General features: G+C 29.9%; 1 protein-coding gene across 1 annotated transcript; it reads left to right on the top strand.

Annotated features, from left to right (window-relative positions):
- Nucleotides 1-2391: 2391 nt before the first annotated feature.
- LOC135964145 (uridine phosphorylase 1) lies at nucleotides 2392-15955 on the top strand. Its single transcript, XM_065516239.1, has 6 exons — nucleotides 2392-2794; nucleotides 10955-11078; nucleotides 14843-15190; nucleotides 15262-15400; nucleotides 15480-15673; nucleotides 15743-15955. Exons 1-6 carry the CDS (start codon nucleotides 2652-2654, stop codon nucleotides 15923-15925), a joined length of 1131 nt encoding a protein of 376 aa, XP_065372311.1. The 5' UTR covers nucleotides 2392-2651; the 3' UTR covers nucleotides 15926-15955.
- The last annotated feature ends 1964 nt before the right edge of the window (nucleotides 15956-17919 follow it).

Below are 17919 nucleotides of genomic sequence, written 5' to 3'. Positions count from 1 at the left end.
CAAACAATTTGCACTTTTCAGCAACAAATAAGCAACAGTTTCTTAGTTGCATCCAATTACCCATCAAACACAACGACAAAAGTTTGCAGAATTGAAGCTATCAGCGGAAAAGTGGTGTAACACCAAAATATATATTTGCTCTATTACTTTATTATGCTCTGTGAAAAAACGACTTTTCAGCTACATCTGCTTTTGAATACCAAAAGATGGCTTACTCCATTTTTATATTGATAGTTTGTAATGTATGGAATGAATGTATGTAACACCAGAACAGCAATTAATAAAAATTGTGGGTTACACCATTTTTGCACTGATGGCCTCAATTATGGCGGTTTTCATTTGATATCAAACGTAATTTAAAACCTGAAATCCTTAAAAAACATTTGGGAGAAAGATAATAGTTTCAAATACCATCTAAATATTCAATAACGTTTACAAACCTCCATGTTTGCTGGGTATACACTAGCATTTTTGCAATTTCTACCACAATTGCAGAAGGTTTAGTTGAGCTAGTTTAGCTCTGTACTCTACAACAAAATCCCCCGATTAGAATAAACAACCCGCATTTGCTACAGATAATTCTCTTTGTATCGTTAAGCCATTGCAAACTAAGTCGAATATACATTTATTTTTCTATTCTTGGGTATCTGTGTGTGATTAACAGTATTCAGTTGTTCAATTAACTGCATCATGTTCTCCGAATAGTAGAGTTTGCAAATGATTAACTCACCTTATTTATTTTTATTTATTTCTGTGTATGTGAGCGAGTGTGTATATTAGGGTGGTCCTTGTTATGTACTTTTTATACCCACCATTAAATTTGTCGCAGACCCAAATTTTTCACTTAATCCGAAACAAAATATTCGTTCGAACTTAACAAATTTTACATTTAAAGTGGCGCTGAAGCACACCGTTTGCTCATCAAAGCTTATAGTGGATGTGTTTCATAGGTATCAATGTGCGAGAGATGGTTTGCCAAGCAGTTAAGCAAGTAGTCAATGTATCCCTTAAAGACAGTAATTATCACAAATGTCTTATCACTTGGCTGACTCTAATTTATATATTTTGGTCATTTGACACGTGTGTGCACTTTGTAGTGCAGAGAGAAGACAATACATCCCAAGTAATCTAGCGTGGAGACAATTGTCACTTAAGTGTCTCTAAGTAATCTGGAGTGTAGTCACTTTAAACGTTTTGTGAATAATTCGTACAAACTGGTTTTATACAAATTGTGTTGATATAATTCTCATACAGTTTATTTTTATTTTTGCTTAAGTATATCTTATATAACATAACCTGAAGTCAATAGTCACTTTAGTATCTCTTAGTAACCTATGGAGAAGTCACTTAAAATTTTTTATTTACTGCACTTTATTTTACCCACCAGAACCGTTTACTACTTTCGATCAGCTATCAGATAGTCACATTGTAATAAAAAGGTCAATTGCCCCCAGCTTAGGACAAGCAGGTGTTAACATAACTAGTCAAGCTAGTAATGTAACTGACGCTATGTAACCAGTATGTGAATCCAATGTGTTGCCTACTTTGGACCAGCTATTAGACAGTCCCATTGTAATCAAAAAGAGATAATTGACCGCCTGCTTAGGACATGCCCGTGTTAAAATGACTAGTCACGTGGCTATTGAAGTAACTAGCTCCCACCCTAAATGATGGGTAAAATCACCAGTTCGGTACTGTCTCCTAGAACTGATGGGTGTTTGGTTCAGAATTGGTGATTTTGACAGGAAGACAAATATCGCCCATGACATCCAAAAAAGTTTAAAAACCAACAATTGAAGGCATTACTCCATGAAGATTGGGTAGCTCCCAATCTCAATCAAGCAGCAGTTTTAAAAAAATTGTGAGCAGCAAGACTCATCCAAAAACAAGGAAATATGGTACCATACGAATTGAAGCCGAGAGACCTTGAAAGACGATTTTACATGCCCGAAATGATACTTGAACGCTATAAAATAAAATAATTTTTGCACCAAATCAATACCATGTCCAGTCCGACTACTATTTGTTTCGATTGATGCAGAATTCTCTCTCTGGGATACGCTTCAGTTTGGAACAGAGTATCCGATTTTTCACTAAAATTTTTCACATTTGGTTTTTAGATAACAGAGAAAAATTTACGATCTTGGCAGCATCAAAAATCCAGAAAACAGCCAAATAATGACCACCCTAATGTATATGTATGTATTAGTATTGATTGCATTTGATTGTTTACGTTTTGTATTGGGCTCTCTTTCTTTTCTGTTTCTTTTTGTCTTTCCGTTTTGTCTGTATTTTCTGTTTAGAAGTACAATTTTAGCTGTCGTGTCTCTGTGTTTACGTTTGTATTTTAGTTCATTTTTATAAAAGATCATCAAACCAAACTAAAATATATCAGTTGAATTTTAGACCTCAACGAGTATAAAACATTGCGTGGTTATATTATTTCTTCTAGTTTGTAAAACAAACATAAAATACAGCTATAAAAAAAAACAGAAAAACAAGTTAAAGCCAAAGTAATAATCAATTAAAAAAACAAAAAATTCTTAAAAGTAATAAATAGCTAACATAAAAAAAACGGTTTAGTGAAAAAGTCCTTGAAGAAAATCTGTGATATTTGTAATTTTGTGTTGTTTAAATAATAAAAAAAAAATATGCCTCCTACCGGTATTTCTCTGGATGAAGCTGATCATCATCATGATTATAAATCATATTTTGAACATACACACAGTAATGGCAATGGTGTGCAAGAGGATGAGGAAGATGATATGTATGCTGAAGTTCGTAAACATACCAGGTTAGATTTTATAAAGTTCAAGGGAATTTAGAAAATTTGTGGCAGTGTAAAATAAAAAAAATATTCATTACAAACAAAAATGACTAACTGAAATAAAAATGAAATATAAAACGTGCCAAAATGTATACCATACTCCTAGTACAGAAATTACAAAAAAGTTTGCTATATCTAACTGTTATACATATAAAAATATAAGGCCTGACTGACTAACTCACTCACTGAATCATCAACGCCTAGCCCAAACGGCTTAAACTAGATACTTGAAATTCGGTGCACAGGTAGATCCACTTAAATTCGACCGAAAAATTATAAAAAACTACTAAAAGCTGAAACCTAATATCTCATTCAAAAAGCAAATGAATGACATCAACAGATAAGAGGGCGCGTGTAAAGCTAATTTTGCTACTTTTTTGTACCTAATTTATTTTCTAAAGATTTAAGAAAGGAATAAAATTTAAATCGAATTGCTGTCTTCTTAAAAACATCTCGAATGCATTTTGGTATTTTTTTCTCACACATACGAGTTGTTTGTATTTGTTTTTTTTCTAATGCATTCTCACCACATAGGTTTTTGACAACTGAGTTAGGTCTTTGACAGGAGAGTATCCGATCAATTTATCTATGGTTCAAAATTTGACCCTTGTATGATCATACAAATAATCTTTGGAGCTATATTATTCAATAGCTTTTAAGAAAAGATTCCTTTAAATCCCTGCTTTAAAAAATATAAATAAAATACGTACTATATACGTACATTTTTGCCGGAATTTTTTCATACATAATGTATGTGTCTCGTGAATTTCATTTATTTGTGGTTTTTTATTTGTATTTTTTTCTTGACCTTCTAAATTTCAAATATATATTTAGTTAGTATTAAATTGTTATATTTTATAGTGTTTTATTTTTTGGCTAATTGTCAACAAAATCGGTCTATAATGTTCTAAAATTTACTGCAACCCTACATTATGCAAAAATAGCTTGAAAAGCAAAATGTTTATTATATTTAAACTAAAATTTTTAAAAATGTTTAATAAGATTTCTGCAATCTTTTGAAATTGTTCATTAATATATTTAAAAATCATGGCAATAGCTCATTAATTGCTACACAAATATTTGCAGTGTTTAGGAGAAATTTTCAAAAAAGCGTGATTTGACTATTTTACTAAAGTCTTTTATAATTTTTAAATATATTTATATATCAAAATTACTTATACATTTCTGGAAAGTAGATACAATTTCCTTTCTGTTGATATACAATAAATTTTTTTTTAAATGTTAAGCTTTTATTTTGAAACATTTGTACAATGCCATTACTAGCTATAACCTTTTACAATATTTCTGGCAACATATAGATTTCGAGTAGAGTGTCCAAAAAACCGGCAAATTTTAAAAACCGGTTTCCGGTTTTACCGAAAAAATGTGTTTTTGAAAAAACTGGTTTTGATTATTGTCTTTTAAAAAAGCCGGTTAAACGGTTTTTGTTTTTGTCTTCAAAAGAAACCGGTTTATATTAAATTTTTATTTAATATGAAAATGGGCCCCTTAAATTTATTTTTATTTGTGGACGCAAATAGGAAATGTGTTAAGAATTGTGTACTAATTCTTCGGAAATTTAGCATTTTTGAATTTTTAAGGCTGTTTTTTTATGCAATTATTTTATATCATTTACGCAATATTGTCAAATGCTATAATTTTCTATAAAATAAATCAATGTTTTTAAAAATGGTGTCAAAGTTTTTCATAAATATATTTGAATGAGCTTTAGAAAAAATATTTCTTTAAAACCGGTTAACCGTCTTACAAAAACTAGTTCGTCAAAAAACGAAAAGTTAAAAAACCGAAACCGGAGGAGTTTACAAAGATGAAAAAACCGGTTGACCGGTTTTCGGTTTCGCTTTCGGATACTCTAATTTCGGATACTCTGTTCTGAAGTGAAGTGTGTCCCAGACTGAGCGATCTGCATCGATAGTAGTCGGACGGGGCAAGGTCTTATCTATAAGGCGGTTGAAGCAAAACTTCACAACCAACATGTGGCCGAGCATTGTCAATGTGGAATATTAGGGTTTCATGTCTGGCCACATATTCTGGGCATTTTTCGGTCAATTATCGCCTCAAACGAATCAGTTGCATTCGTTACAGGTTCCCTGTGATGGTCTAATCGGATTTCAGCAGCTCATAATAGATAGGACCCTTTTGATACCCGAATACAGAGCATTGGCTTAGCGCCATGGATATTTGGCTTTGGTATCGAATCAGCAGGTTTGCTGAACTTCACATACTATCCCTTACGCTTCGGGTTATCGTAATGGATTCATTTTTCATCGCAAGTAATGTTTCGTTTCAAAAATTATTTTCTTGTATAGCGTTCAAGCATCATTTCGAAAATGCAAAATAGTTGAGATTTGAGATTCGAATGTTATCATGCAGATTTGCAATAAATATGTTCTTATATATCAAAATATAAGCCAGCCATTACTAAACTACTTCTTAGTAATGCAAACTGTATGAGATATTTATTATAAAATATGTTAATCTGTAATCATATGCCGCTGCCATAGATCTCATGGTTATATAATTATATTCCTCGGAATCATTTTTAATATTTTTTCTAACTTCCAGAAGTAACATATAGGTTACTTTTAGAAGCCACTTCTTCGACACTTCCAGAAGTGAAATAATCCATATGTTGACACTTATTTGACAGATCCAGAACTCATACGACTTGTTATTTTTAGAAGTCACTAAAAAGTACACATCTGGTACACTTCGGCTGGTATTACTACAGCGATCAGCAGACGATTTGACAAATTTAAACGTCACGAAGCAGAAACTTCTACGATAACTAATGCCGACAAAAAAATTCAGTTAGTGTTTTGTGAAGACAAACTATTAACCACTTCTACAACGTTTCAACATATTTTGATAATTAGTATTAATATGTAACCTCGTTTAAGTTGTAAAAATAAAAGTTTTAAACACTTCCTAGTAAAATGTTTAAATCCTATGCAATAATTATTGCTAAAGGTCTAGAAGATTCGTATATAATAGATAATATTTTGCCCTTATAATGTCTATAGCTGCCTCAATTTGTGCTGACTATGGCGAAATAGTTTCTTGAACTTTTCTAGTATTTGTTATTGTGAACAAATTTTCATTTTTATAAACAATTTCCCATTTTATTCTATTATTAATTTCAAGACAATTAATGTCGCATGATTTAAAATTTTCTATTTTTTTTTAATTTATTTATGTATTTATAAAAACCAAAATCATTTGAAATTAAAATGAAAAACATAATTTGCGTCATTTAGATGTTATTGTTATTATTATAATAATAATGTTGTGTTTTTATTATAAATCATTTTATATACAATATAATATATAAATGCAAAAATACCTAAAACAGCTTCTTTAATCTGTGAGTAAATATATAGTCTTGTCATCACGTTTTTACAACAACTTGTTGTCGGTTTTTTTTATGTATTTCAAAAATAGCCAATTTCTCTGAGATAAAAGAGTGTATGATAAAGCGAAAATAAAAGCAAATTAACAGAAATATCGTAGAAAGAAATGTTTATAAATATTTTAAAGAAATTGCACGAATAAGTTTTTAGTGGTTTAGATAAATACGCTTTAGCAATGGATCAACATGTCTAAAACTAATTAAATTACATTTGTTAAATATGATTATATTTATTTGAGGTTTAATCGATGTTTAAAACTAGTAATTTGTTTGATAAGTATTAACTGTTACTTAGTAAACAAATTACTAGTTTAAACATCGTTTAATTTGTCTGCCTGTTTAAGACAGAAACAGTGATTAAATTACACTGATTAATTAAGCCTAATCGTTAGCTGTTAATCTCTATTTTTGGTTTAAACAAAGTTTAAACTAGTAGTTTGGTTAATAAATAAAATGATTTAAGGATCATATTTTATTATAGAATGTTTAGTCATAGTGAAGTTCTTAAACTGATCATGCACAGTTTAAACTTTCATTAACTTGCCAATTAGTTTAACAAAACGTCTGTATATGTATGTGCTAATAATTCACACATTTATTAATAACTTTTTTTTTTTTGATTGTTAACAATAATCAAATTTTATATATTTATTTCAACATGTTACCAAGAAATTCATTATTCCCCTTTAATTGAAAAAACATTACCCTCATTAACCTTCAAATAACCTAGAAACACAAAGTTGTTTTTGGAAAATACTGTTTAATATTTATCAATAATTAATTCACTTTTAATCATTTAATCAACCTAAGAAATATGTACTAAATAATCGTTTAATAAACCGTTATGAATGAATAATAAATGTATAATTTTAACCAGAAAAGAAAAAAACAAAAAATTCAAAAGCCAAATATATGAAAATGCGTCATGGCGCACATGCAAATAAAAAGGAGGTGTGTCCCCATGTTCATTTCATCTGCTGTTCATGACTACAGCAATTTCAATTTTCTATTTTTACCCAATTCTAATTACGAAAATTGTTTATTTATTTATTGTTCGTTGTATTCCAAAGTTCGTTGTTTGCTATTGACAGAGGGGTTTAGATTGGGGGTCGTCTACAATTTCATTGTTTAAATTTGAAAATGTTATCTTAACAATAAGTGCGACCGACAACTTTAATAAAATTCTATGCAACTGTTTGGAAAAATTGATAAGATTCGATTGTTAGGCAAAAGCTGGTTAATTTTAGAAATGTCATTTCCGGTGTTTTTTTTTAATTTTCTTATTTTCATAGCAAGTATTTGAAATGGCATAGTTGTGTTGCTTTCTTATCTACAACTATAACAATTAGCAATTTGATTACTTGATTAGACAGAACATGTAAAGAAGTTATTCACTAAGAGGACAGCAAAGCCATTTACTTTAGTTTAGTTACACTGTGCATGAATATCTTTTAATCTGCATCATTCCAATGCAAAATCAAACCAAAGCATTAATAGGTTTTGCAAAATTGATTTGAATTTTATTTCTATGAGATGTTTTTACCTTTACATTTAAATAGAATTTTGCTAGAAACTCACTAATTCCATAATGAGTGTGATCAGAACAACTAGTGAGATCGCTTCTAGTTCTGGAACCAGTTCTATTTTAACGCTTATTCTTTAAATGAACCAAAGAAACAATAAATATTCCTCATCTGCTTGTTAAAGCTAGTTTCAAACATGACAGTTTCAAATAAAAATCTCTGTTGAAAGAACTAGTTCTAAAACGGTTGCAAAGTTTGTGTGGAGTTGATCCATAATTAAGCACCAAACAGGAGACTGATTGTAAGCGGTTGAAAACCAAAAAAATAACACAAAAATTAACTTTCGACCAAGCTTCCTATTAAAGTAAGAAAACACTTTAACTAACTAACAACTACATTGTAGCATCGACCTCATTTATAATTTCAAATGTTTATTTAAGTTTTTTCACCATTCATTTTTGGAGATGGTATCTAAGTATTTCGGCTCTTTTGAATGCATTTCAATCCCTTATCGCAAGAACTTCAAGTTTGTATACTCCTGTCTGATATTTTCTTTGGGAGCTTCCACAGTCAGTGGTTTGTTCACATGGATCTGTGACATGAAAAATCAAGATATTAGGCTATCGAAAAACGCATCAAAATTACCATAGTTGCTAGAGCTGTATGTGCAGTTGCCCCGTTCTTTTGGAACCACATGTCCGCCAGTTTCAATTCATTAGCGATGGCTCCAAACAGGTCAACTATAACAATTGTCAACACAACAATATTTCAGACGGAAATCTACACCTGCTGAGTGTTTGAGAGTTAAGCGAGTTAGGATTTTTGTTGCATCAGAATTAGGGTCAACCGGTTTTTTCGTCTTTGTAAACTCCACCGGTTTTAGTTTTTTTAACTTTTCAGTTTTTTGACAAACCGGTTTTTGTAAGACGGTTAACCGGGTTTAATGAGATATATTTTCTAAAGCTCATTCAAACATATTTATGAAAAGCTTTAACACCATACATTTGCCAGTTTTTTGGACACTCTAATCAGAATACCAGCTGACATTTAGAGTCTTATTTTGCTGTCGTCATGGAATGAACTCGGTGTGCATAAGGATCGGACATTGTGCTGAAGTATCATGAGAGCCACGCGGGGAACAAAGTATCCAATTACTTGGCTAATAGAGGAGCATCCCACCAATTTTTTTGGCATCTAGCTAAATGGAATACGCTATGGAAACAATTCGTTCTTGAGTTGAAACGGAATTTGCCCGACATTGAACTAACATACCAAACGATTCATTACTCTGTTCAAAGATAGATCCCAAAAGTTGTTAACGTTCGAAAAATGGATTTGAGATCATCTGGCTCTAATGGCTGATGTTTTTGTTCTTTCATCATACGTAATCAAGGACTGTTATGATGAAGTTAATGGGTCACAGTGCATTTCGTCTCACCAATAATAATCAATTCGTAAATTTGCGGCAATAAACACGTATTGAACATGGTTCGGTATTACACATCAGCCATAGAAACGACCGAATAGCGTCCTATACGAGAGTGTATTACACATTTTTGAGGAGTTCCATGTAGGGTTCCTAATTTCCCGGACTTTTTTCTTTCCCGGGAGGAAATTAAAAAATCGTTTCATTCCCGGGAATTCCCGGAAATTTATTAACACCCATAAAAATTTGTTTGTAAGGGTTTCTAATTTAATAGTGGCATTTTATCGGTATTGTCAGAGTCGTAGTTTTAATCAGAATAAAATCAATAAATTCTTTGTTTAATTAGAAACCTGAACCACTTTTATTGTTATTATTTTCTCTAAATATAAATATCCCTAAAAGTTGTAATGACATCTTAATAATTCCTTTAAGAGTATACACTTTAAATAAGATTCATTCTCAATAACCAAATTTTTCTGCTTTGGCTTGAGTTGAGTGAAAAAATTCGGTTATTTCAACCGTAATACTTCTTTGCCAACTGAGTATCTGTTGCTAGAACCGAACAAATCTATGGATATAGTAGAATGATTGAATTAGTAACAAATTTGGCCATCGAAACGAATGTAAAAATTGTAACTTTTAGAAGAAAACTTATGAAGAAATTCCCGATAAACATTTCCCGAAAATTAACAAAAAAATATTCCCGGGAATTCCCGTAAAATTTTTCCCGCATAGGAACCTTAGTTCAATGGCTTACATCTAAGTCTATTCTGTATCCATTTATTTCACAAATATCATTAAACGGAGTAATAGGAAAACGGTTTTAATTTTTATGAAAACAGTTTTTTTAAAGTAAACTTTTTTATAAAAAAAATCGGGTTTTTAATAAAAAAAAAACTCTTTTATAACTCGAATATTCATTTGTATTCTTAGATTATTTCATTCTGAACATTTTACTTAAATGCATTTTACAATATTCTGTGCAATTACTAGTTTCGAATAGATTAAAAAGGGATTTTCCCTGGTTTTCATTTAGTATGCTTTGATTTTTTCGTGCACTGTATCATGTAAATAAACCTCAAAAACAATGGATTCTTTTGTAATTCTGCTGTATACAGCAGATACCTGTGTTTTACTTCACCTAGATATTAAATTACTTTACAGGTATTTAATAGCGTAATAGTTGTTACGGTTGCAATTAAATTGAGTGTGATTTTACTTATATAACACAATGATTTTATGACAATAATTACAAAATGCTATCGTTATTATTTCAGTTGAACAATCATGGCTATGGCTGACTATATAAATGAATGAATGAATAAAATAAGTGATTGAGTGATGATTAAAACTTTTACCTAATTTAATTATGCTGATTTTTGTTTTATTACCATTAAAATAATTAAAGTTAGAGTGACTTTAAATGCAAGCATATAAAATTTTTTTTTAAAACAAACTTTCCCTTTGAAGTTTTATTTAATTTTTTTTAGTATTTTTGAACGAGGTCAAAATCCATTAAAATGTTTTCAAAAATTTTGGGGGAAAATGGGCAATACAAAAATAACCAACTTTATTGTTTTGAGTGTTAAATGCTAAGGTGATTAATATGTCAAATTGTTTTTTATTTTTGTTTGATATTTTGGGATTTTTATCAACTTTTTTTTGTTTGTTTCCAACCTTCAGTTGTTTGTTTAGTTAAAATTTTGTTTAAAATTTAATTAACAATTGACCTTTTTTATGAATTTTAGATATTCCGATGGCACAGTTAAACTACGTAATTCCAATATTGAACTTATGGATCAGGATATTTTATATCATTTGGCTTTGGGCAGTGAGTCGCACGATTTGCATGAAATGTTTGGTGACGTCAAGGTGAGTTTATATTTTTGTAAATAAATGTTTAAACAATAAAATGAGGCAGAATGATTTACCAACTAATAATGTTATAAAGAAAATAGTTAAAAACAATTTATATAAAATGTTTGTCGAATTCAAACTATATACTTCCGCTAGTTATTTATAAATGTTAAATTAAATCAATAGTCCGTTCAGTAACAAAATATCTATTACAAATTATTACAAATTGTTATAAAGTTCTCAAGTTTTTTGAGAACTTTAACTCTTTTTTAATGGAATTTTTGTAACAACTTGTAATATGTAATTCATAAAAGTTTTTGTAAAAGAGATTAAAAAGATTTCTATAAAACGTATGTACAATCCTTTAATTCGTCATAACAGTTTCAGGCCACGTATGATGATAGAAGAAAAAGTAAACTTTTTGGTATTTAAAACCACAATGTCCAGTAAATAATCCAGTAAGAATGATCAAATCCCTTTTTCCGAGCGATAACAACTTTTGGGATCTAAGTTTGGACAGAGTCATGAATCGTTTGGCATGTTATTTTAATGTCGGGAAATTCCGTTTCAACTAGATTTCAAATAAAATGATTCAGGTGCCTATATTCAATCCCCGCGTTGTCCTCCTGGTACCTCAGCGAAATGTCAGATCATTAAACACTTTCAACTTATTCTGTTTTTATAAGCTTTCTTCAAGAAAATTCTAAATTTATCTCGAAATGATCTAATGAATTTGAAAATTTACGATAATTACAAAATGAAATAGGACTTTGACTATAGCTCTCTATAGTGGGACTTTTAAATAACATTTAAGTGATCGTAATATTCCATCAAAATAATTCAGGAAATTCATAAATATAAAATTCTTCGAAAACTTGTAAATTTCAAATATATTAATTATTTAGTTTAAGGATGATCACTCCTAATAATGTGAAATCTTTCCCCTTGTTGATAGGCAATTTCATTTCATATAACTTTTAATTAAAATGCAATTAACTTAAGTACTTTTGTTTCCCCCTCCATGTACAAAATACTTGGTTGTCTTTCAAAATCAATAAGTTTATCTTTTTATTAGTAACAAAATGTTGGTTATTAGTTGTTTATAAAAGTAAACAAATTATTGTTATATTGCTACGCAATGACGCATGATAATTGTTGTGATTTAGGGAATTAAACGTCATTGGTATGGACACAGATTGATGTTAAATTACTAATCGTACAACCAATATTTGATAAAAAAAAACTTAAATACCCTAAAAGTACACAGAGAAAACAGATTCGTAGTAGCAACCGAATTTGATTCTACCTTAGAAATGGTAATAAAACTTTGGTTGCTTCAAACGAAATTCTTCTTTATAAACTGACTTTCTGTTGATAGAACCGAAATACTATATGTGTGCAACCGAATCATTCGATCGGCAACACATTCGGTTGCTACTACGAATAGACACAACTAAACATCTGTAATAGTTTTGCAATGGCTTTTCTACTGCCACTGTCTTGTTGAATTGAACGGTTTTGTTACTGTTCCGATTGAATAGTAATATATTTGAAAATTATAAAGGAGGATTTAGTCTTTCAGAAAATTAAACTTCTAGACCCTAGTTCGAATATAAGCTTTGCTCTTGAAGGTAAACGTTAAACACCTCGATTGTGAAAACCCTTTTAGAGCTCTTTACTTTACTACTTTTAAACATTTTTAAAGCAAAAACTAAGATAAACTCTTATACAAGGTGGGTCAAAAGCACTCACACGATTTAGTTTTGCTATATTTTTAAAATGAAACGACATCATTTCATAATCTTTATATATATAATTCTTCTGTACGTGTGTTAGTAACTAAACTCCTCCTTAACGCCTGGACCGATTTGGGTGAAATTTGTTGTGTGTGTTTGAGTGTGTCCCTGGGTGGTTTAGATTCACAATTGACCTATATAGGAACAATGGGCATGGCACCTCCCATTCAAAGTAAAAATTTATTATTGCATATGTGGAGTACTATTATAGTTAGTGTCTTCAACCTTTGTGTGAGCTATGGCAGAACAACGTTTGCCGGGACAGCTAGTTAATTATACAATTTTTCTTGTGATTTTCATTAATTTCTGAAGATGATATCGATCAATTGAATCGAATTAATGTGTGTGACCTTTCGGACTCTTCTTATCACATTTGCAATCGTTTTAGCGAGATTAATTCTCGCAATCTTGTCGGATATTCTCTTTAAAAGTTTAAAGAGCCGAAAGCTTGTTTACACAAAACCAAAAGTCATTTAAATTCACAAATATCAAAATAAAAGTGCCAGCTACCTCTCAGTTATCTGTTAGTTTCAATGTCTTCCAATTCAAACTATTGTTGGGTCAAAATTAAACAAGTTTCTTAATTAAAATATACCCCTCTCTCTCCCTTCAATTCCATTAAAAATATTATAGGAAACCTCTAATAATAATTCTACAATTTCTAAATTAGCATATTTCTAATTACTTAGAACAATTTATAAAATAAACTTAATTAAAATTCACCGTTATTATTTAATTTAGTTTATTTTATTAAACATTAAACTTGTTTAGCAAAATATCGCCAGATTCTTTTTATCAATAGAAATTCTAAAACGCAAGCAAAACGTGATTTTTATGCTAATGAAATAGATGGAATAAAATTAGAGATTATTCATTATGAATTGTATAAAAAAGAAAATAAACAGTAACATTGCAGTAGAAAACAATCTTAGATACTGCCAACTTATTCTGAAACATTTGTACAAAATAAATTTATTCAAAGTATGGACATTGTTAGCTTTAACCTTTTCCCATGTTTCTGGCAACATATGGATTCCGAGCCAAAAGAACTGTTCATCTTTTGAGCAGAAGAACGAATCAAGCCAATATCGGATACTCTGTTCATCCCTCTGCTCACAGAGAGAGCGTTCTGTATCGATCGAAACAAATAGTAGTCGAACTGGGCATGGTCTGGTCTATAAAGCGGGTGAGGCAAATCTTCCCAACCACTTCATTGTAAATACTTTTTAACAGGTATTGCAACATGTGGTCTTGCGTCGGCACGATGGAATATTATGATTTAATGTAGGGCCGCATATTCTGGGCATTTTTCTTTCAATGCTGCCCAGACTCTGTGATGGTCTGGTCAGACTTCAGCAGCTGATAGTAGATCTGTCCATTTTGCTCCCACCAAATAGAGAGAATCCATTTTTCATCGCAAGTAATGATTCGTTGCAAAAATGATTTTCTTTTTTAGCGTTCAAGCATCATTTCAAGCATTATTATCACTGTGTATTTAGGCTACAAAACTTTGCTAATATTTTAATTTTTTGTCATTCACTGTTGAATTAATTTTATTTTGCAAATAAATAATCTCAACCATAACCAACCTTAAGCTGTAATTAAACAAAAAACATATAGAACTTAAAGGTGCATTGTTTTAAAGTGATCTTGATATTGAATAAATTTGTTTTCAAATAAAAACAATTTCAAACAATTTACTATGATACGAGTATGAAATCAAAATAATAAGTAATGCGCATATTAAAAGGTGATATAACAAAGAGATAAGAAAAATATTTAAAATATAAAAAAAAATTATAAAGACAAACTGCAATTAATTAAAAAGTCATTCATCATAAGGCCTTATATTATATTCTATAAATTAAACATTTAAACAAACAAATATATGAAATATTTTCTATTATTTAGCTATTTAATCAAATAAATCAATAATATTTTTTGTGTTTTCTCTTTTTTCCCCCTTTCAAAAAATGCTTGCAGTTTGTTTGCATGGGCGGGACACCAAAGCGCATGGAAAACTTTGCACATTTCATAATGAATGAAATCGGCTATAAACTACCAGCGGGCACAATGTTGCAGGACATTAGCGCCTACTCGTACCGTTATTCCATGTACAAAGTTGGTCCAGTACTTTGCGTCAGTCACGGCATGGGAACGCCCTCTGTGAGCATTTTAATGCATGAAATGATTAAACTCATGTATCATGCCAAGTGCCATGATCCCGTTTTCATACGCATTGGCACTTGTGGTGGTATTGGTGTTGAGGGTGGCACTGTCATCATAACCGAGGATGCCCTGGATGGTCAACTAAGAAATTCCCATGAATTTGTAAGTAATTATTCATTTTTATTTATGTCTTTGATAATTATTAATTATTTGAATTCCTAATCATAATTTAGACTATTTTGGGTGAAACCGTACATCGTCCCGCAAAATTGGATAAAAAACTGGCCAGAGAACTTAAATCATTATCGAGTCAAGATGATCCCTATGACACAATTATAGGCAAAACTTTGTGCACCAATGATTTCTATGAGGGTAGGTTATTTACTAAAGTTGTTTTTTAAGAAAAACAATTCATTCATTTGTTAATTTGTTTGGTTTTCTGTAACTCTAGGTCAAGGCCGTTTGGATGGCGCCTTTTGTGAATTTAGTGAAGCCGATAAAATGGCCTATTTGGAAAAGTTGCGTGAGCATGGTGTGGTGAATATTGAAATGGAAAGCACCATTTTTGCAGCTCTCACCTATCATGCTGGCATTAAAGCTGCTGTGGTGTGTGTGGCATTGCTTAATCGTCTCAATGGTGATCAGGTACTTTAACATTTTATTGAGTTGTATGAAAAATAAAACAAAATTTCTAATTAATAAATTTAAATTTAGGTCAATGCCCCCAAAGAAGTGATGAATGAATGGCAGGAACGTCCTCAAATTCTGGTGGCACGTTACATACGCAAAGTATTAGCCCAAAAGGGCCAATTGAAAAACTTTTTCGGTCAACAAGGTTCCATTAAATCACCCAGACGTTTCAAATTGGTGCAACAAGAATCTCAAGCTCATGAATAAATTATGAATTGCCACAAACAAAACAAAAACCCGACCGATACCAAATACAAAATATTGAAGAATGTTTATTTTATAGTTAAATTATTCTCATACACACACAATAAACAAATTAACAAACACACACACACAGAAAATCACTAATCTCTAAACTAAATAATGTTATAAATAATTAAATAAATTAATTAATTAAAAACAGCATTAGGTTTTAGACAAAAAGAGTTTAAACATCTATCTATCTAAACCTTTCAAGAAATATAAATACATATATCTACTACTTATATATAAATACGTTCTTTATTCCTCTTAAAAACAAAACAACTAAAACTAAATAAACAATTATATAAATAAATTAATTAAATAAATGAAAAAATATTATACTATGTATTTAAATAAAACAAAACAAAATAACTATGTAATATATGGATATTTAACAAAAAATACTACTACACAAGACACTCAAATAATAAACACATCTTCAATTTATAACTCATTTCACTTAATTTTGAAAAAATTTTTCAAATTTACATGAAATGATTTTGAAGTGAAATTAATACTTGCAACATTTTTTCTGTAACAATTATGCATTTTGCTCATAATTGTTTTTAAATTTTATGGTAATTTTGTTGTTAATTCTAATTAATTTAAAGATAATAGTTTTATAAATAAACCATAGATTCCATATTTTACTGTAATATAAGCCTGGTTCATAATTTTTCTTTTTATTATTATTATTTTTCATTTTATTTAAGGGTTATACTTTTATTTTTAAGTTTTCTTTTTTTTAATTAGTTTTAATATTATTATTTTTTTATAAAACATTAATAATGAGGCATTTAAGTAAAATTTATGTGAAAAAAAAAATAAAATTATTTCTAAATACTAAAACAATTTATGATTTTTATTTAATTTCAACTTTCCAACATTTCAAAATTTGTAATTTAAAGTTTAAACTACACTATTTCCAATTTAATTTCAAAAAATTCCAATTCAATTTTTCAAAGTTTCCATTAATATTTCAGCAATTTCTAATTATATTTCAGAATTTTCTAATTGTATTTCAGAATTTTCTAATTGTATTTCAGAAATTTCCATTTGTATTTCAGAAATTGCATTTTGTATTGCTGTAAGAATTTTCTGAAATACAAATATATAAGTATAGCGAATATAGCTCTCTTACTTGTCGTAAAGTAAATACTAGGGTATTCAATCGATTAACCGATTAATTTTGGCCGGTTAACTGTTCGAATAATTTAAAATTGCGGATTTTTAAATAACAAATAAACCGATTAATGTGTTTTGATTAACCGATTAACAGAAATTCCTTTTTTTTGCACTTTAAAAAATTTGTTTGTATTTATTTCTCCCTTTCAATTCAAATTCTAATTTCAAATTAAAATTAGATATTTTTTGAACATCCAATAAACATGATTAGTGAGTATGTATAACTACTGACATATTTAATTTACATGTCTTTTTCCAAGAAAAGTTTTATTAAATCTAAAGAAAACAAGTAAGAAAGTATGGTCGTCGTACACTAAGTAAAAAAGTAAAAACATTTTTCTTTTAAAATTTCTATAATTTGTACTTTTGAGTGATTTTCGGAAGTGGGCCTTATATGGGGGCTATGACCAATTATGGACCGATCAAAATGAAATTAGGTCGTGTGATTTGTGTCTATATGAAAGTTTACTATGTTGAATTTTGTGAGTATACCAACATTTTTAAGCGATTTATGCACGTTAAAGTGATTTTCGGAAGCGGGTCTATATGGGAGCTATGACTAATTATGGACCGATCGTAACAAAATTTGGTGACATGAATTTTGTATATATAAAACTTATTTGGAGCGCAATTTGTGGAGATACATTTATAAATTAAACATTTATGACCGATAAAGTCCAATTTCGGAAGGACATTTGTATGGGGGCTAGGTGAAATAATGGACCGATTTCAGCCAGTTTCAATAGGCTTGGTCCTTGGGCGGAAAAAATAAT

Source organism: Calliphora vicina, chromosome 1, assembly GCF_958450345.1.
Source record: "Calliphora vicina chromosome 1, idCalVici1.1, whole genome shotgun sequence".
Lineage (NCBI taxonomy): Eukaryota > Metazoa > Arthropoda > Insecta > Diptera > Calliphoridae > Calliphora > Calliphora vicina.
This window is presented reverse-complemented; position numbering and strand designations above follow the sequence as displayed.

What these genes read in the sequence shown, in the direction of transcription:
- LOC135964145 (XM_065516239.1), top strand. Translation starts at nt 2,652, where the DNA reads ATGCCTCCTACCGGTATTTCTCTGGATGAAGCTGATCATCATCATGAT. An exon ending in TAAGAAATTCCCATGAATTT is followed by an intron (nt 15,191 to 15,261) that starts GTAAGTAATTAT and finishes ATCATAATTTAG; the next exon opens with ACTATTTTGGGTGAAACCGT. An exon ending in ATCGTCTCAATGGTGATCAG is followed by an intron (nt 15,674 to 15,742) that starts GTACTTTAACAT and finishes ATTTAAATTTAG; the next exon opens with GTCAATGCCCCCAAAGAAGT.